At 38.7% G+C, this 21,581-nt stretch overlaps 1 protein-coding gene across 2 annotated transcripts; it reads right to left on the reverse strand.

Moving 5' to 3' along the window:
• Window positions 1-5,584: 5,584 nt before the first annotated feature.
• On the reverse strand, window positions 5,585-21,252 carry LOC308692016 (OX-2 membrane glycoprotein). Of its 2 annotated transcripts, XM_081367694.1 has the most exons (9): window positions 21,176-21,252; window positions 20,247-20,359; window positions 20,083-20,158; window positions 19,684-20,004; window positions 17,629-17,958; window positions 13,868-14,152; window positions 7,421-7,522; window positions 6,274-6,334; window positions 5,585-5,853 (listed from the first exon to the last, which is right to left on the reverse strand). In XM_081367694.1, exons 3-8 carry the CDS (start codon window positions 20,150-20,152, stop codon window positions 6,276-6,278), a joined length of 1,167 nt encoding a protein of 388 aa, XP_081223820.1. In that variant the 5' UTR covers window positions 20,153-20,158; window positions 20,247-20,359; window positions 21,176-21,252; the 3' UTR covers window positions 5,585-5,853; window positions 6,274-6,275. The 2 variants fall into 2 exon arrangements, 1 of the variants encoding a protein (XP_081223820.1); XR_014030295.1 differs by lacking the exons at window positions 5,585-5,853; window positions 6,274-6,334 and adding an exon at window positions 8,305-8,675 and having other exon boundaries at window positions 7,499-7,522.
• Between the last annotated feature and the right edge of the window lie 329 nt (window positions 21,253-21,581).

A 21,581-nucleotide genomic window follows, 5' to 3' on the forward strand; every position in this document is an offset into this window, starting at 1 on the left:
ATGTCAGAGAAATTCACTAAAATATAATGTCCACTACAGTGGACAATAGTCTATTCCTTTTTTTTTTTTTTTTCAGTGATGTTAAAATGTCCACAGTTATGTAGATGTACATACAATTGATTTCCAGAACATACAGTTATATGAACTCTAATTGAACTTAGGATATCGCTCACAAACTAATTATAAAATAAATATACAAAATAATTATATTAGTGCAAAGAGTGTTACTCATAAACACACACATGAAGATTATCAATGTATCTCATATCTATGCTTCAGACATCCAAAGTCTTTAAATAGTATTAAACAAAAGTGGCTTACAAGATGCGAACGTTCAACCAAGCACCGTTTTTATTGTCTTTTTTTATTTATTTTTTATTACAATTTAGAAAATTCCTCCTGTGATTTTGAGTAAAATTCTCTAACTCATAAACTGTTAATGAGCCAATTTTTAAATTCTTAACTTATTGTCCTGTTGTGTTTACAGCATGCAGATCTTCTGAAGTGTGATGAATTTGTCTGTGTGCAGTACACAGAAGAAACACTGACCACAACACATCCGGCTTTACCTGAACTGTCTACACTTTTGTATATGTATCTCTGAGTAGTATATTCAGGTTGTATGTGCATCTCTGCTTCACTTCACACCAGCACAATCATCAGCACACCATCAGGAAAGGGGTCCGTTTTGAGCCAGAAGAGCTACATACTTCTTTTTTTTTATATACATAGTTTTTAGTACGAAATGTAACTTTGGACATGTGATGAGACTGTCAAAATACACATCATATATATATATATATATATATATATACACTCACCTAAAAGATTATTAGGAACACCATACTAATACTGTGTTTGACCCCCTTTCGCCTTCAGAACTGCCTTAATTCTACGTGGCATTGATTCAACAAGGTGCTGAAAGCATTCTTTAGAAATGTTGGCCCATATTGATAGGATAGCATCTTGCAGTTGATGGAGATTTGTGGGATGCACATCCAGGGCACGAAGCTCCCGTTCCCCCACATCTCAAAGATGCTCTATTGGGTTGAGTTCTGGTGACTGTGGGGGCCATTTTAGTACAGTGAACTCTTTGTCATGTTCAAGAAACCAATTTGAAATGATTCGAGCTTTGTGACATGGTGCATTATCCTGCTGGAAGTAGCCATCAGAGGATGGGTACATGGTGGTCATAAAGGGATGGACATGGTCAGAAACAATGCTCAGGTAGGCCGTGGCATTTAAACGATGCCCAATTGGCACTAAGGGGCCTAAAGTGTGCCAAGAAAACATCCCCCACACCATTACACCACCACCACCAGCCTGCACAGTGGTAACAAGGCATGATGGATCCATGTTCTCATTCTGTTTACGCCAAATTCTGACTCTACCATCTGAATGTCTCAACAGAAATTGAGACTCATCAGACCAGGCAACATTTTTCCAGTCTTGAACTGTCCAATTTTGGTGAGCTCGTGCAAATTGTATAGCCTCTTTTTCCTATTTGTAGTGGAGATGAGTGGTACCCGGTGGGGTCTTCTGCTGTTGTAGCCCATCCGCCTCAAGGTTGTGCGTGTTGTGGCTTCACAAATGCTTTGCTGCATACCTCGGTTGTAATGAGTGGTTATTTCAGTCAAAGTTGCTCTTCTATCAGCTTGAATCAGTCGGCCCATTCTCCTCTGACCTCTAGCATCAACAAGGCATTTTCGCCCACAGGACTGCCGCATACTGGATGTTTTTCCCTTTTCACACCATTCTTTGTAAACCCTAGAAATGGTTGTGCGTGAAAATACCAGTAACTGAGCAGATTGTGAAATACTCAGACCGGCCCGTCTGGCACCAACAACCATGCCACGTTCAAAATTGCTTAAATCACCTTTCTTTCCCATTCTGACATTCAGTTTGGAGTTCAGGAGATTGTCTTGACCAGGGCCACACCCCTAAATGCATTGAAGCAACTGCCATGTGATTGGTTGATTAGATAATTGCATTAATGAGAAATTGAACAGGTGTTCCTAATCCTTTAGATGAGTGTATATATTATTTATTTTTTTTTTTTTAAATAAAAAAAATTAAGAGACATAACCATTTAAACAAAAAATGTTACACCTGTTTTGACCCAAAATGAACTGGACATATCTATCAGTTAGATTTGTCTTAAATTACTACTGTAATTACTTCTGAAGCCTCTTTACTTCACTCACACACATTTTTCCTTCCTTCTGGGACTGGATTTTGTTTATAAACATGCTTGCATATGCATACACACAATGATTTGGAAATTAAAATGAAATGACAAAGTCATGTCTGTTTGTAGATTAAAGCTTTATGGACCAAATAGTAAAAAAAAAAAAATGTTGGGTTTGAAAAAGGAGAAGTCCACGTTTCACTCCACCTTTTGATGATTCATTGCAGCATGAAAATTACAGCATGCAGATTATCATCTTTCTTCATCTCAATAAAAACATGGTAACATTCAAAGCTTTAAACATTGGACATTTACTCATTAATGAGAAGTTACTGATCAGATACAATATGGTTTTAGTTGAAAAATATTTTAAAAGCATTTCATAATATTGTTTTAAAAGCTTAAGTTCCACGGGGTTCAAAGAGACCCAAGAATAATATACAATATACAGTTTGATTACGTCTACTATGATGATAATGACCGTCGGCCTTCCTGTAGATCAAACAGTAGTAGAGTGTTGGCGCTTGCAACGCTAAGGTCATGGGTTTGATTGCAGGGAAAGCAAGAACTGAGAACTGATAAGAATGTAAAATGTGTACCTTGAAATGCAATGTAAGTCGCTTTGGTCTGCCAAATGCAAATGTAAATGTTATGAACCATTGATATTAACCAGTAGATGGAGCCATACCTCTAAATATTGCTCTAGTCTACCAAAAATAATCAGTAACTAATATAAACTAATATTTTCGGTAGTTTAATACCATGGTTCAAAAATTACTCAGGGATTAGATAACATTAAGTAAATCTGAATCCTCATAAGATTAATGTTACAAATACTAAAAGTCACATCATGGCAGTAACAACAGTCAGATTGTGACGATCACCAGCTGGAGTGCCCTTGAGAGCCACCAGGGGGCCCTCCATCACTGACCATTCCATCAAAGACTTCATTCAAAATACAAGATTATAATTATAAAGGTTGGAATCCACTAGGTTGGAATCCACAACTTTGAAAAGCTTTGAAAAAAAAATCTGTATTGTTTAAAGGCTGTATTGTAATAAAGGTGAATTGACTTGACTTGAGCCTACTGTAGATTTTTGCCTTTATTTACAGTCTAGAGGAGTCAACACTAGTGGCCGAAAGTCAGAGCAGGTCTACAGATTCTGGGTAGTCATTGTTCTGATTTTTGCCAACTGTGTTAACTCTTCTCCTGTTCAGATTTTAAAAGTTGTGTAGTGTCTTCCGGCCTTAAACCTCACATGTCTCAGACTAGAGGAGGCCAGGGGAGTCACAAGGCCAAACAAATGATAAGTGTCAAATGAAGCAGAATCTGGGCTGTTAGTCACACAGGACAACCCGCAATCTTCTCATCCTCTCTCTGTAATATCATGAACAAACTCCTGTCTGTTTTCACAACGGAACAAAGCTGGTATCAGCAGCCTGACGTGAGAACACAAGCGGCAGGTTTAGATCTATTAATCTGGAACTCTTCAGTGTGAAAAGAGTTTAATTTGGAAAGATCACAAGTACTGAAACACATTTTTCCTGGAATATTGTCAAAATTTATGACGCACTGTGAGGAACCAAAATTATGCCTATTCATTAAACTGACAACCCATTTACATTTATGCATTTACTAGAATTTTTTTACATGTGACTTTAATTTTTTATGATTTTTGGCATTGCTAGCAAAATGCTTTACCAGCTATAACATCCAGGCATATTTTGTGTAATTTTTTTTAATCAAGATGTTTTACACAACAGAAAAGAAAACTGTTTTCCTATCTATCTGCTTTAAACCATCCCATGTGTACTAATGTGGAAAACTGAATATTCCATAAATAAAAATTTCAAAACTGCATCTACTGGACATTATTTTTCTCTTTCATGTCTTGACCACCAAAACTGCATCACATTAAATAGGCGCTGATGTGATGAAATAGACACTCTTTGAAATACAGTAGTCAACATCTGAAGTGGATCAAAACCTTTCATCAAAGTTATATATGTATTTTGAACAATACCCGTTCTTGTCTTAGGACAACTTTGATGAACTTTTTTGATCCACTTCAAATGTTGACTACTGTATGTCAGCTTAATACAGCGATGATATTCATTTCAAGAGATCATAAAAAAAAAAATTAAAAAAAATTAAAAAAAAAAATTCTGTTGCCCTTCCAAACAGCAATGCTAATAGACTGAAACTCCACAATTACAAAGTAATTTAATATCATAACAGATTCAATAAAATCAAAGGCCGGACTTTCTTTGCTTATTGATGTGAAGTTACAGAAATGCATTACATAAACAAGTCAATACCATTTACACAATAAATACAACATCCATATATCACAAAAGGAAAATAAAGTACTTTCTTACATAATTTGTTGAATAGACAGAATTCTGAGTGAATTTTTTAATTCTAATTAAAGGTGTGGCCTACTCTCACATTTTCAAGAATATGGCAAAATTATTTAACATACATGGGACAGAATTAAAACTCTTTCACCTTTTATCAGCTGTTATTACACTGGCTTGCACATTTGCACGTTTAAAGCAACATGATTTTCCAGAAAGGAACAAAAATGCAATATTCGTCAGCCATTTAATTCCACAGCAGACTGCAGATAATGCATTTCCACTGGTATAGTGAACGCTTGGAGAAGCTGTCACGACCTCTCAGTGTTATCTGAGTGCATCTCCAGCATGGTTTAGTTTTCCCACCAGTGCTCTCGGCTCAGAGACCAAAGAACTTAAATTGTATAGTTCTAGTTAGTCTCTAAATCTCTAGTTCAGTCTACTTAATCATTTAACAATAACAACAAAAAAGAACGAGATACGGAATATTTAACGATTTCCTAATAGTATTCAAAGACTAGAGTGAAAAACAACTGTGTAGTGTTTAATCTACCTCACTGGACTTACATCCTTTCATCGGCAGTGCGAATGTCCACCTTTAAAAAGTAGGGACAGAGCAAAATCAAGATGATAAGAAACTATATATGTGATCATGATACAAGTTTTAGAAAACTGAAAAAAGATATAACTATGCTTTTATCAATAGAGAGTGTAATTCACGGTAGCTTTTAATTAAGAGGCTGCTTACTGCAGAACCAATGGGTGGAGCTTGGCGTCCAGCCACACCCTAACCCTAACTCTACCCTAGTTTTCGTATACTTTTTTGAGTGGATAGCTTTTTTTTTTTTTTTTTTTTTTTTTTTTCAGAGAATACAAGAAGTTTGTACATGTTTTTACATTTTACGTACTTTTACATTTAGGGCTTCAGATCCCAGACAGTAACATAGTGTCGGCCCAGATCCGGCCCACATCCGGGCCGTGTGGAATCCAATTGTACCAGATGTGGGCCGGATCTGGGCCGACACTATGTTGCTGTCTGGGATGCATTCTGGGATGCATTCTGGGTGGGTAAAATAACAGTATTAAAACAGACAAATGCTAACTAAATTTCCTTCTGTGTCAAGATAAAACGCCTTCTACGACAATCTTCATAATAGTGATGGATTTACAAATTGTTCAGAATATATCATCTTTCCTCATGTAGGGATGTGTCACTGGTTGGAAAAGCACGGAACATGATAACATGAGATTTCCGTCTTCACAGGTGTCTCAGCATATCCGCTTGCCACGGTCAAAAAGGTCCACTCTGTGGAAACATGACCGAGCACAGAAGTGACTGTAACATCATAAGTTGTTAAAATATGCATGTTAAACCCAATACTCTCACAGTTGTAACCTGACTATGTTTTAAATTCCAGAATGATATGAATGCCAGAATATGGGAACATTTTGAAAATTCAAGATTTTGTGGATCTGAACTTAAGAACTCTGCCAATGTATAATAATATGACATATGACCATGATTTTTATAATATGACAAATAATAAATACTACTATGTAAAACATTTGGTAGGTTAATTACTCACACACAATAAATACAAACTTGATTAATTTCTCATTTCAATAGGTCAGGTCTGAAAGATTTGTGTTAAGGGCATATAATGCCATCACGGGGAAGCAGAAATAGGTCACAGGAAGAGGCTTTGCACTTCCTGAAGACACCTACATTCAACTGTCTGTTGCTCTGTCTTCTCGGCCTCTTCTCTGTAATTGATGCTCTTCAGTCTCTGCTCATGTAGAACATGTGAACATCACAAACATACACACAAAAATCATAAGCCATAACTAAATTGGACAATGGTTTCACATTAATTAAATGTTATCTATTAATTCAAGTGTAAATGTGTTATATATATATATATATATATATATATATATATATATATATATATATATATATATATATATATATATATATATATATATATATATATAAACACATTTACATGAAACTACATGAAACTCTGGAGGCGCAGGCTGATTGTCCTTCACATGCAATCTGCAAGCATTCACAGCCTCTGCTGATCCTGCAGTATATTATAGTACATGCACTCATATCATACAATAACTTTAATACACCTTTTCGTTTAATACACCAATTTTTTAAACCATTAAAAAAATTAAGTTGTTGTTTGGTATGATATAAAGGATTTTCAAAAATAACAGCAGTACAAAGATAACTTTACAAGGTTTGTCCTTTTCATCCTCTTTGGACAGCTTAATTTGTCATTGACCCATCTTTGTTTAAAGAACCAGACAGTAATGAACTCTCTTGTCAGAAGCAGCAGCAGCAGTTTGACTTCAGAATCACTATGTTGGGTGTTTTACATAAAAAACTGGCTTGAACAATCTAGTAAGCCTAAGGTAAGTAAACATCATGGCCGCACATAAACAAGCTGCTATGGATCATTTTAATGAGTTATGTTCACTGCCCTGAGCAAAAGGCCACAAAGTGAAGCTGCACTCATACTGAAGCTATTCTCAAGGTTGTTAATTATTCTATTTTCAAAACTGGACATCCAATTGGAAAATTAAAGACAATATTTGCTTTTAATTGTGACAAACTATTATCAATGACACAACTTAGAGCAGGAGCAAAACTGGCGTCAATTTGTCAGATAACTGGACAGACATCTGAGAACACAACAGGAAATCGACATTTGCATGGTGGGATCTTAAACTTAAATAGGCTGGCCTGATGATGACAGAATTATTTTTTGTACAGTATATTACTTTGTATGATTTTGACAAAACATTTTGCTGAGCTGCATGTTCTGGATTGTTCTCATTGGTCTTTAAGATAGAATACTCACCATCCTTACGCAGGACACACTTCCACAAACAGAAACAAAGGCAGAGGACCAGAAGGAACGCTACTGTAGTCACAGAGATCAGGATAGTAAGTGCCGTGCCAACTGGTGAGAGAAGCAGAGAAAGCCAAAGACTATTTTAGAGCATTTGTTCTCAATTACTATTTCACATTTGGAATTCAGAATATTTTATTACAGAATGTTTCTTCAACTTCAGGCACTTATATGTCACAGGGGTTGATTTTTATAAATCCTTTAAAAAATGTACTTTTGTCCTTTTCTTATAAGTCCCATTATTCATGTCTCATGTTTGCTGAGGCGGTGAAACAGATTTTGGTCATGTGGATTGCAGTTTGAGTGAGCTGTGTTTGAAATGTCCCGACGTGTATAGACGATGCACTATCAGGAGTTTCAGTTTAAGCTCCGATCCAGTTGACTTTTCTTTTCGGTGGAAGAAAGTCATGTGGAATTGTGTGGCATTCTGAGGAATTAAATGATGAAATAGTCATCTAGCTTTGAGGTGTTTAGATATCTACATTAATATAGGTGATGTAGTCTATCATCCACACTGTGTTTCTTGTCTGGTTTATTTATGGCTGTATTTAGCTCTGAGGAAAAGTTTTATCTTTGGAGGTTCAGAGGAATATTTCCACTGGGCCACAGAACTGGCCCTCTGTGCCACTAAGCAGATGGCCTGTGTTTTTAATCGCTCAACGATGATATGGTTGCTGTGGAGAGGCTTCTGTGGTGTAAAACAAAAACAAAGGAAACCTCTAAGGGTTATTTGGAAGAGCCTTGATGCCAGTGGCTCGGGGAATTGAGGGCGTAATGTATAATAAAAAATAATAATATGAAAAAATATATCACACCAAGTTGTGTGTTCATACCCTCCTGATGCCCTCAACAGTTTGTCTCGCCAACCCTGCCACCTCAGTGTTTTTTGGGAAGTAGCAATCTCCAGCAGGTTTTTTTCACCCTATTTCTGCTCAGCAATGCTGTCGGAATGTGGCACCCGGCCCCCTCTTACAGAGGGTATCGGTACTAGTTCCCCAGGTCATTGTGTTCAGTTGATTCCCTGCCGTTGAGTTGTTTAGGGGCACTGAATGAACAATTTCCAGCTGCTGAAAACACTGGAGTAGGCATCTCTACTTATCCCGCCACCACTGGTGATTCGGGAGGTGGAGGCGTCCGACGGGCCATTCGCCCCATCTTCACTCAAGAAGGCGAAAGCAGCTTCAGGGCACCAAACAGACAGATTCTATGTAAAAAATAAAGTAAAAATCCTCTGTCAGACTTTGTGGCAGCATGGCAACTTCTGCCCAATGTCTTTCAGTGGGTCCTGAACATTATAAGAAAAAGGATTCCGTTTGCTTTGCGTCCACGGAATGTGTACCCTTCACAGAGAGAGGCAGGATTCTACTGTCAATATTTTATATTACCCAAAAAAGGGCAGGGGTTGCGTAAAATTTTAGATCTACGGGGCCTAAACAGTACTCTTTGGACATCCAGTTTAAAGATGCTAATCATCAAACTTTTAGTGCCACAAATTCAATTCTAGGAATGGTTTGTGACAATAGATCTAAAGGATGCACATTTTCATTTTGAGATTTTGCCAGGACACAGGAAGTTTCTCAGGTTTGCTTTCGGGGGTGAAGCTTACCAATATCGAGTACTTACTTTTGGCCTAGCTCTGTCCCCATGCACGTTCACTAAGTCCACGGATGCTGCTATGGCTTTGCTGCTACTTATAAATATTTGGATCAGTTAATCAAATTAACTTCATGTAGCTGAAATTATATTACCATCAGTTAATCTGTTCATCCAGCGAACACTCAGTATTGATCGTCTATCAATTCTTCAGAAAGGATATTTTCCATGGCCACAGAAAAACAACTCTTTCTTAGCATATCTGTGATCATAATCGTTAAATTGACATTGATTTATAAGCAGACCTACACATTGTACACATAATCACGTATACATGAGTAAAGTGAAAGTGATTGAAAAACCAGAACAGAGCAGAAGTATGAAGCTATGAACAGAGTTATTTAAACTCCAGGAAGAACAATCAGTCCCTTAATACTAAATACCGACTCCTTTGTTATCAATTTAGTATATTAAACGATACTTGCATTTGTATTAGCTGTTGAAGATCGTCCGGATATACAGTCGGGAGGAGAAAGTCTTGATAGTTCGGTACAATGGTGCTGAAGTTGTAATCGATTTATTCCACGTTGAATGAAGAAGCAATGGAGAACTTGTGGAGTTAGTTGACTCTGTTATGGTTGAGGAAGGTACACATGGTTCGATGTGTGTGAAGCCTGCCAGCACAACTGCGGCAGCAAGGCCGGATGGGGTCTCAAGTGAACAGCAATCAGGAGCAGAAGTCAACGAGTGCTGAGGGAACTTTGTGTTGGCTTTTAAGTTCCACAGAGGTCACACCTTTGAGTTTTGGCTTGACCAATGAGAAAGTTGCCATTCTTAAGCGGGAAAGTACCTTTGTTTGAAAAGCTGACTCATTTGCATGATTGGAGTAAGCTGGCAGTTTGTGTCCATTTATACTCTGATAAATATAACAAACACTGCATTCTATGATGTGACTCTACAAAAGTGTGAGTCATTAAACAAGGAATATTTTGAAAGGAGACACCACCTAGATGGGACTACATTTACTAGTTCTATCATCAGGAATGCACAACACTATACAATATTAAAAGACAATATAAAAACAGTAATAGTACACAAAGTGTACTTGAGAAATGCATGTTCATTCATTAGACAGATTTGTAAATTAATTAGTGGAAATTATTCCATTTCTATGGGACTTTTTGTTGTAGCCTGTACTTTTCTGTGCAGGCACTATCTCCCAGCGGAGTGTCTTTGAAGTGAGTTGGGGAAAAGGGTGGTAATTCTCAGTGCGGAAACCAGACTTCACATACTCTGCCTGGGTGAGGGGTTGTGAAGATTAAGTGTTACAATGGTGCATTTGATCTGTCCAGTCGTTACACAGAAGAGCTAATGGCATATCCCCACTCATAGCCAGCAGCCATATCACCCTGTAGCCCAAGACTGGTTGCCCACTGAAGCTAAGCAGGGCTGAGCCTGGTTAGTCCCTGGATGGGAGACCTCCTGAGAAAAAACAGGTTGCTGCTGGAGGAGGTGTTAGTGAGGCCAGCAGGGGGTGCTCACCCTGTGGTCTGTGTGGGTCCTAATGCCCCAGTGTAGTGACGGGGACACTATACTGTCAAAGAGCACCGTCCTTCGGATGAGACGTAAAACCGAGGTCCTGACTCTCTGTGGTCATTAAAAATCCCATGGCATTTCTCGTAAAGAGTAGGGGTGTAACCCCGGTGTCCTGGCCACATTCCACACATTGGCCCTTACCAATCATGGCCTCCTAATAATCCCCTTACATTGAATTGGCTCTATCACTCTCTCTCCTCTCTCCACCTATAGCTGGTGTGTGGGGAGCGCACTGGCGCCGTTGTTCTGTGGCTGCCGTCGCATCATCCAAGTGGATGCTACACACTGGCGGTGGTTGAGGAGAGATCCCCTGATATGATTGTAAAGCGCTTTGGGTGTACAGTAGTACAAATGAAAGCGCTATATAAATGCCTCATTCTATTCTATTCTATTCTATATGAAGCATTTGGGGCTCAGGTTAAACCTCAGGAAGAGTGTGCTTTCTCAAAAGCAGAGAACCACTTTTCTAGGGGTAGTGTGGGATTTAACCAAGCGTGCCGCACAAGCCCTGAAAAGTGAAGCCAAAACGTCTCGATCGCCCCCCAGTGACTGGTCCTAGTATAGGTCATAAGCCCCGCCTCCCCGTGTTATTCAACGGGACGTGAGACCAACTAAACAATTAAATTATATTTCAAATATCTTTTTTCCAAACGTGGTTTCTTTCATTTACTGTTGTTTTTATCACGCTGATGTAAGTTCAAGTGTCTGTTTCAAAAATAAGTTGTTTTTTAGTTAGTTACGTGATGCGGTGGTGTAACGTCATGATTGACAGCTGTGATTGACAGGTTCTCTGAGCAAAGTAGTCACTGAAGCACCAACGGACATTTTTTTCGGGATCTTCGGAGGACTGAGGAGATTGTATTTACTTTATTTTAACAAGCCTCTTGTCGTACTGCAATCAATTTTAAAAAAAGTATGCAGAATGCACTCTCTCTGCGAGAGTGAGGGCGGAGTGTTGATTTTTCGCGGCTTTACTTCCTGCTCACTACTGCGCAGGTCTGGTCCCGAAATCGCTACTGCGCAGACTCAAGTTCCAATATGTCAGCGCCATATCGGGACACTGGCGGATTCAGTTCTTGTCAATGGAAGAGAGCGAAGGGGCGTCGTCCATCTTTTTTTACAGTCTATGGATTTAACCAAGATGCAGGTACATCTGTCTCCTGCACATGTAGATTTTATCCTAAACACTATGAGAGACATCAAGCTAGGCCAGCAGCTTTCAGGACTGCGAATTCAAAGGCTACTATGTCTCATGGCAGCAGCAGCCAACATTATTCCTTTGAGTCTATTGCACTTGCGACTTCAGTTTTGTCTCAAGAGCAGAGGATTTTATCCTCTGAATCATCCTTCTAGATTCGTAAAAAAAGTCAAGTGCCGCAGACTTCTTGTTACTTGGCTTGATTCCACAACAGAGGCCTGGCACTAGGGGCGTGTTGTCGTCGCAAGTCAGCCCGTGGCCTTTGGGAGGGCCCTCATACCTCGTGGCACATAAAGTACCTCAATATGAGGGCAGTGTTTTTGGCTCTGGAACACTTCATCCCACAGTTGAGGGGTTACCATGTGTTGGTCCGCATGGACAACAACTCGGTAGTGGCTGCATTTGCGCTCTCTTTTCAAGCAGGTGCAGCAGATCCTGCTCTGGGCAGAAAACAAGTTCCTGTCTGAGAGCAGTTTACATTCCGGGGCATATAAATGTGGGAGAAGACATCCTGTCTAGGCAGGGGCCGAGGCCTGGGGAATGGCAACTCCATCCAAAAGTAGTGCAGTCCATATGGCAGATATACAACAGAGCAGAAGTGGATCTGTTTGCCCCCCTCTGATTCTCCCTCACACGCTTTTCCCCCGATAGCTCTACTCCCGTGAGTTCTAGCAGGTTTCGCCAGGACTCAGTTCACCTCCTTCTAGTAGCACTGTTCTGGCCAATCCGAGTTTGGTTTTCGTACATAGTGTCTCTCCTGAACGGCCTCCCCTGGGGGATTCCAGTCCAGAGAAATCTTCTATCTAAGTGCAAGGGACAATGCTGAGGTAACTGAAACAATAATAAACTCTATAACTCCTTCCACAAGGAAGTTAAATGCCCTGAAATGGCAGCTGTTTGTATCTTGGTGTGAGCAAGTTTGAGCTTGATGTGGATCCAGTTAACTGCCCTGTCAGTCCAGTACTGGAGTTCCTTTAAGAGCATCTCACAGCAGGGCTGGTTCTGGCTACCTTAAAAGTGTACGTGGCTGCCATTTCCCCTAGCCGCAAATCTCTTCAAGAAGAGGCTTCTTCTGTTTGGATGCACCCCTTAGTGCCTCAGTTCTTGTGAGGTGCCAGACAATTGCGGCCAATCTGCAAAGTGCAAGTTCCCTCCTGGGATCTAATATTGGTCCTGGGAGCCTTAACAGAGGCCCCATTTGAGCCCTTGGAATCAGTCCCAGACAAGATGCTGACTCTCAAAGTAGTCTCCTCTTGCTTAGACTTTGTTCCAGGTGATGTTAGAGCTACATTACACCCCAGACCAGACAATAGTCCAAAGTTCTGGCTGATCAGCAAGATATCTTGAAAGCTTTCTTCCCTCCCCCTTATGAGACATGAGAGCAAGAAAGCATCTGTTATGTATGGTCCGCGCTTCGAGGATCTATGTCCACTGCTCAGGCCAGTGGAGTAGATCTTCTCAGCTTTTGGTCTGTTTCGGTGGTTGCAATAAAGGGAATGCGGTCACCAAGCAGCGCATTGGATTAATGATGATGTCACCCTCTCTGTAAGGCACGTGAAATGGCTTTGCATCTAGAGGTCAGGGCTCACTCCACTAGGAGAATAGCCTCTTCCAAGGGTCTTACTAACACATGCACTTCATGATGTATGTGCTGTGGCTGGTTGGTCCTCTCCACACACGTATGTAACCCGGTTCACCGAGACGGGAATGGGACACTGTGTTGCGTTATGCCTGTGCATCTTCTTAGGACAAATTAAATCTGTCAACGTGCATTTCTGTCGACGAGTCTATTTAGTATTCCCATAGCATCATGCCACGACGCAGCGACTCGTTCCCCTCTCAGGGAACAGGGTTGCATACGTAACCTGAGATGTTTTCAGTTCTGAAAGCTACAGTAGGTTTTTTATAGTACAATGAACCCATTTACCTCAAACGATCAAGAATTATTATTTTTTTATTCAATATAAACCATAGTAAGGAAAGTGCATAATAAAATAGTTCACACTCACTTTTAGTGTTCATGGAAACAGCAATGGCATTCTCCAGTCCTTTATGATGAACAAGACATTTGACAGAGATATCTTTCAGGAGTCCAGCCTGGATGGTCAATGTACTGATGACCAGAGTCGTCCCGTCACTCTGCTGGATAGCAGTGGTCAGAGGTTGACCAATGATCCGGTCATTTCCCTCCACGTTCCATACTATCTCAGCCTGTGGCCTGGCGATGGCAGTGCAGTTGGCCTCAATCACACCGGGAGATACGGTCTTGTAGCTTACTTGAGGTTTTGGTAGTACTGTAAATGTATATGATACAAGATATGGGTTTTGTGTCTTACTCCCAGAGAGTTTAGTCTGGGGGTGTAAAACATTTCAAACATTTTATTTAGTCAGGATTCACAGCTACATGTGAATGACCATCAGTGGAGAGAGATGACTTGGACCTGCAGAGTGAACAGTTGCAGCATCCTAAAACAGCATTAACATTAGAAATTACCAAATTGTCCACCCAATATTAGACATTTTGATGATACTCTGTTTGTTGTTAGGATGACAAATGTTTTAAAATCTAAATTTTAGGCTGTTTGCCTCAGCGATTTAACTGTGCTCGTAAATATAAAAATGTTTGAGATGGTCAATCAAATAAAAGAAGGCAGGATTTACGGTTCACAGATACAGAACATGAATTCCAGATGCTTCAGTTTTGAATGTTGAAAGAGTGCAAGGTAAGATTTAAATAGCTAAACATGTAATATTTGACAACTGTTTTACAATAGAACTGGTGAATGACCAACAGTGATATCCATTGGTGCAAACTACTCAACTTTTTTTCAAATGTAACTGTTTTAAATTAAAAATACGAGATAAATAATTTCAGTGATTTATGTAATTAAAGGGACTCTGTGGAGAAATTGTGTTTTTATCAAACAGCGACCCCTAGAGTCGCTGTGGAATACTTGTTAAGTACTGTTAAGCATCTGCGACTTACAGTACTTTCACTTTGATTTGCGATAGTTTGCACGTTGGCTTGATGAATTGATGCTCTCATCTGCGGTGATGCGTGTTCCAGCGCATCGTCATATCTGGCAATAACATATAGCCTATAACACGCTCTCACACGTTTTTTTATTATTCTTTTTTTTGCATTTTTGGGAGGAGTACAATTTACATATGTGGTTTCAACAACCAGATGCATTTACACTTGTTCAGTTTCGTCTGGAATGCGTCTCAGACCTCCTCCTGAAGTGGTTTGAGCGATCGGATTCAAATCCGTCTTGAATGCGTTTCGGAGGGCATTTACACCTGGTCTTTTCACGATCGGATAGCTATCCCATCTGAGAAAACGCATGAAGTGGCCAGGTCTAAACACAACAGCCCCCATGACAAAAACATACGCACGAAAGCCGAAAACATACGCTGGTTGGCATCTCACGTCCATAGACAGTATATAAACGCCCACATCCGAATTTGAGGAAGTGGTAGGGGAAGTGACGTATGACGTAAAGCAGTCGAATTTTGTAGTTCTTTTTGTGCTCTGGTTACTACCCGAACCCCGAAGTTACATAGTGCCAGTAAAAGCGATACAGACCCCGTCAGGCTATGGCAGACGTGTCATTCAACCTATTGTAAGTCGATGTACCATCAACAAGGGTCTTGGAAATATATTATGAAGTATGAAAAGTTACACGGTGTGGCTTTAATAACTAAATGTGTTTTCGACATATTAGACACATGAATAAGAGAGTATTTGAGCACATTTTGAAATAAATATATTATTTGCAAAGAGTTAAAATTTACTACTTGTTCTTTTTCTGTTCTTCTTACTTTTTCTTTATTCACTTAATCAATTTAAATCTTTTAATTATTTAATTGCTTTAAATAAAAAGACCTTTACAAATAGTCCCCTCAATGTCAAAGACATGACTACTACCTTGACAGCATCTACCAGCAGGGGCCAACAAAGCCATGCTGAAAAGCTAAACCTTGACCCCTGGATCCCGACACATAGGCTGCGTCCAAAAAACTTAGGCAGCTGACTTGTTGCCTCGCTGCCCTATCAGGCAATGACTTTGCAGGCAGAGTTTGCGCACGAAGGTTCGTATCAAAACTGATTTTGTGTTCGTGTTCTAGCTCATCAGCCGCAACTTTCAGGTGCCATCTTTATTTTTCTAGCTCATCTGTCAAAGAATGGAAAGCACAGGACTATGGGATGTCAAAGGCAGTGAAGGATACATCTATGATGCCTTCAAAAATCTATCAGATGAAGGTGTCTCAGGACACAGGAAGTGAAACTAACATTGCATTCAGACGTGCCTTGATGCCTTTCAGTCTTGGAATGCGTCCTACGAATGCAGCATTTATCAGTTTTTCGGACCCAGACGTAATCATACATTGACTGTGAATGATAACCATTTGTGTTGGCTTGAAAACCAAGAGTTGGCTTTGTACAAAAACAGATCCGCATGCCTTCTCTGAGTGTTTACAGCCCACATAGTTTCACTAGTATTTCAAAGCAACAAAGATGCCCATTCAAACCACAGCATAGCCCAAAAAGAGGTATATGCTTGTCATTCCAACAGAGGATAAGCAATTCACATTCTTACAAAACCATGACACCAGAACAATACAAGATTGGTATGAATAAGAGATGAGTGAATGCAATTAAATTAATAGTTGATATACTGTCATCATTTACTCATCCTCATGTAATTCTGAACTCATATGACTTTCTTTCTTCCTTCTTTCAAATATTGATTTGAAAAACACAAAAAATGTTCTCTTTTCTCTACATTGAAAGTCTTGCTGTTTTGGTCCCACTGACTGTCATTGTATGAACAAAAACATTAATCAAAATATCTGTTCCACTGAACTGAAGATATAAAGTCATACAGTTTTGGAACAACACAAAATTATAAGTTAATAATGACATAATTTAAATTTTGGGGTGAACAGTCCCTTTAAGTAATCATTGGTGGTTGCATACTCTAGTTTGAATAAATGCAACAGTACAGAGCAAAAGCAAGAAGTGAACATCAATCAGAGAAAGACAGGGCAGGAGAACAAGAGCAGCACATAGAGAAAAGCACTGTGTTAGTGGAACAGTGACACAGTCATTCACTGACACAGTCTGAATAAATCATAGATCTCACAGTCTCACCCTCCTACAATGAGTTTCTTTCATATCTCTCTCTCTGTCTGTTGTCATCATTTTCTCCAGTGCTTTCGTGTTTAGCCTTGTCCTGCCCTCGCTACCACTCTGTGCAACAGCCCAACCAGCTACATACACTGAGCTGGATTTGTGTTTCACTCAGTTCAGAGTCTAAAAATCAAATATCACTGTTGAAAAATACACTCTCAACAGAATCATTTTATTATGTAAAGTTAAAAGTCATTTATGCTCAAGTTGTTCCAAACCTGTATGAATTTTCGTTCTTCTGCTGAACAGAAAAGAAGATACTTTGAAGAATATAGGTTTCCAAACAGTTGATAGACCCCATTGACTTCCATAGTAAAAGGAAAAAATACTATAATAAACTACTATGGAAGTCAATATGTTCCATCAACTGTTTGGTTGTGAACAGTAAACACTACCTTCTACAGTATGATTTCAGTGACCATCTTGATGACACTGATGAGCGCTGTTAGCTCACTGAGACAGACCAACCTAAAATTAAACTTTTAAAACTTATTGTCATCTAAATGACAAATATTGGCATTATCCAACTAATGAAGATTTCACTGTAACAGTGGATTAAAACCCTGATGGACTTACCAAAAATAGTAAGGCAACTTGTGGCACTTTTTGTGCCATCCGGGTATGTGTGGAACTCACAGGTGTAGCAGGCCTCATCTTCAGCTCGGACCGGCCATAAAGTGAGCTCTGTGTCAGACAGGGAAGGGTTCAAGCTCGCACGGTCCACAAACCCTTCTTCAATTACAGGGTCACTCTGCTTTGCAAAAAATGCAACTTCATGGGATTCTGCTTTATTCACAATCTTCTTCCACAACACCTGCTTGACTTTCTCTGGCAGGGCATACCGACAGGCCAGAGAGGCTTGTTTACCACCCACTGCAGTCTTATTGCCCTCTGTGATCACCGTTGCTGTAAAGCAATCAAAATAAGTTTATAGCATGCTAACAATGGCATAACAATATACATGTAATCTGTTATAGATATGTATACTAATGTGTCCCTTGACAAACTGCATTAAACAATTGAGGTAGACTTTGGGAGTGAGAGATCTAGTGAGACCCAGATGAGACAAATATTCAGGTCAATAGATATAGCTATAAAGAGCATCCAGAATACAACTCCCACATGATCAATGATGTTGAGATGATGAGACCAGATGGATCCAGCAGATGTTTCTCATCTACATTCACATTCTCCTCCAGAATCCACAACGTAACATCCAAAAACACAACCGTACTGTTTTATTGTTCCCACAAAGTTATTTTATAAGTTATTTTATTATTTTATATATATATATATATATATATATATATATATATATATATATATATATAAACTAAAGTAGGTCCTACTACTAGTAAAGTAGGTCCTACTACTAGTAAAGTAGGTCCTACTACTTGTCTTTTATTCATTAAGCAGTTCCTCTGCATATCCCCCTGTGGCCATAGCTCCTTTGTCTTAAACTGATGTTCTATCAGACTATAATCCATTGCGCTCTGAAAGGTCACAAAACTCTGGGCTTTTGATGGTACAGGGGATATCAAAGTCTACTAAAGGAGCTAAAGCTTTTTTCCCATTTGTCTCCTGAACTCTAGAATAGCCTTCCTGATAATGTTCAGAGATCAGATACACTCTCTCTGTTTAAATCTAGACTAAAGACACATCTCTTTAGCCAAGCATTCACATAATGCTTCTCATAAACTTGTCCTACAATTATACCTGATGAAATAGTATGAACAGCAGCTATGCTAATTGTTTTCGTTTTACTTCCTGTTTCTGCAAACTTGTGCCAGCTTCAGTTTAGATCCATGCAGCCAATTGCGAAGACTTAAGATGATGCCAACTTTGGATCAACATATAAAACTAGCAAATGTTATCCTTATATTGTTATATTATCCTGTATAACCTGTATTGTATTTATTACGAGCAGAAGTTGCAATTGCTGCCTATAAAAAAAGTACAATCAACTTGGATGTTTAAATCATTTCAACTTAAATTGCATTAAACTGACTTAAAAAAAATAGCTAAATCTTGTATAACAAAAAAGTAGAAAATTGCTTAACTTATTTTGATGAGTTAAAGCAATGTAAAAACATGTTGTCATAACTTATTGATCATGTACTTTTTTCAGTGTGACATGTTTGCTGTGTCTGCTTAACTCAATACATGACTTTATCTAAACCACAGCTGTATATTACTGCCATATGGATATTATTACTTCAATAGTTTCTGCTTTGAAACAAAAAGTATTGCTAAAAGTGTTATACATATAAACTTGAACTGAATTGATTTGGACTGAATGGAATTTAATCACTACGCAGAAATGGTGTGTTTTGTTTCTGAATGAATCAGCGTTTTTTTAACTAATTGTTTTTTACTGAATGATTCAATGACACATTCATCTATCAATTCCTGTATAAATCAGCATTTTTTAACTAATCAGTTGTGTGAATGATTCAGTGATTTACTCATTTAAACTTGTCGCCACCTACTGGTGTAACAATGTAATCTGCAAAATGAGTCAATGAAAAATCCCGACCGTCAATTAAAGTCTCAGTGTTGTTGCACTATAATTATGTTTACGTCTAATAGAAGTTAGATGCATTTTCCAAAAATATCTCACCCAAGACTCACCTGTAACAGTTAGGCAGGTCTGTCCTTCCCTTGAGCCTTTTGGATAAACATCAAAGATGCAAGTGTAACAGCCCTCATCCCTATAGCTGACACGTTTGATGGTGATGGCACTGGCATCCCGTGGAGAGGCCGCTAGCTCCACATGTCGTTGACCGCTCACGCTGTCTTGTTGACCAGGCTGGTAATTGATTAACGTCTGGTTCTGCACATCCAGCCAGCGGATCTGATGGACTGTTTCTCCTTTAGCCTTGACAAGCGTACAGCTCAGAGTAAAGGGCTGTTCAACCAGGGCCTCCAGACGTGCTGGAGCTGAGACCCTGCCTGAGACACACCAATACTGAGACTAATCCAAATAAACCACTTACACACAGAACAATGAGACTACTGCAAATCACACACCTTGTAGTCTGGACACCATTACCAAAGACATACAGATCTGTAGACATCTTGCCAAGGAGACCACAAACATTTTAGCCTAGTGGAAATGAAGTACTTCAGTAACTATAGCACCAAATTATAAGCTATATTAATTGTAAAAGATTTTTTTTTTTTGTCTTTTGTACCTTTTGTATTGAGAGCGCATTTAACAGTCCAGGTTGGTCTTGTGGGATGAAAGTGAAGGTGGTGATTTCTGTCAATTAGAGTCGTTTCCAACATCTTACTGAAGGGCTGCCATCTGTGTTCACATTACAGACAAAAAGAACATTTGTTAAAGTATACATTTGTAAAAAGGAAGGATCAACAATGTAATTACATGAAAAAAAAAACAAGATTTAATGATTTAAAATAGATTTATAGATTTGATATGTGCATTAAAATGTTACAGTACATGTAGTTAAAGACATTTAATATAAAAGAGGGACCAATTTCCTTTGCTTACATATTTCTTTACCAAACTAAAATGTGTATTATTATTTTTAACTTGATGATCTGGACTGTATAGAGAAGGAAACGCAACGTACCATAGTGTCCAGAATGAGTTTACGTGTTATTTCATAATTTTAACGACTTTATAATTTGTAAAATAAATAAATAAGAATGTATATTTGTGTCCAAACCAAAGACTTTAGTCTTGATGTCAATGAATATTTCAGAAAAACACATTAAAGTGTGTTTGAGCAGTGTCATCTATAACTACACTACAACAGCAACGTTCATGATATTAATTCTTCATCTTTAAGAGGTCAAAATTATTCCACAAGGGTTATATAAATATAAATAAATATATGATTAGTTTAGTAGACAGAATTTGCTGAGACCAGTTAAACAGTTGATTGATTTTTCTTTTACATTTTTTTCTGTATATTTGAATAAAAATAATGTTTACACTTTGAAATAAAATGTAAGGATAGTAAATATTAGACCTTGATTTTTTGATAAACTGATCATTTAATAATGCTCAAATCAAATCATCTGACAGAGCCTTTTAGATAAGAAAATGAAGCTAAAGTTTGATATGAAAGTAACCTAAGATGGTCAGACTGTTACATACCTCTATGTGGTGTAGATTCCTTCTGCTCTCAGCTGTACATGCACAACACACTCTTCAACACACTGATTCAACTGGACTGCAACCGGTCTTTTCTCCACCCATACTAACACACTGTATATACCAACGTCAAGCACGTGATGGCTCTGTCTCAATACTCATTGAGCTGCCTACTTAGAAAGCATTGTCAGGCATCATAGGCATCTCAGCTCGCACACACATACTCAAATGGCACCAGTGCCCAAATACGAAGCTAAATATTCAAATTGAACAGCCACATAATGCAGAAAACTATATTTTAGCTTGTGCTGTATTTTAGCCCAGCCTATAAAGCAAGAATGCATGTCTTTACAAATCATTTTCAGACAAGTCTTAAAATAATCATTATTGATGTACAGAGTATGTACTG

This window comes from Scardinius erythrophthalmus (genome assembly GCF_964197995.2).
Source record: "Scardinius erythrophthalmus genome assembly, chromosome: 6".
Taxonomy (NCBI): Eukaryota; Metazoa; Chordata; class Actinopteri; order Cypriniformes; family Leuciscidae; genus Scardinius; species Scardinius erythrophthalmus.

Coding starts and splice junctions, on each gene's coding strand:
- LOC308692016 (XM_081367694.1), bottom strand. CDS start 20,152: ATGTTTGTGGTCTCCTTGGCAAGATGTCTACAGATCTGTATGTCTTTG. Junction 20,005..20,082: donor AATGGTGTCCAGACTACAAG/GTGTGTGATTTG, acceptor GGTGTGTCTCAG/GCAGGGTCTCAGCTCCAGCA. Junction 17,959..19,683: donor GACCTGCCTAACTGTTACAG/GTGAGTCTTGGG, acceptor ATTGCTTTACAG/CAACGGTGATCACAGAGGGC.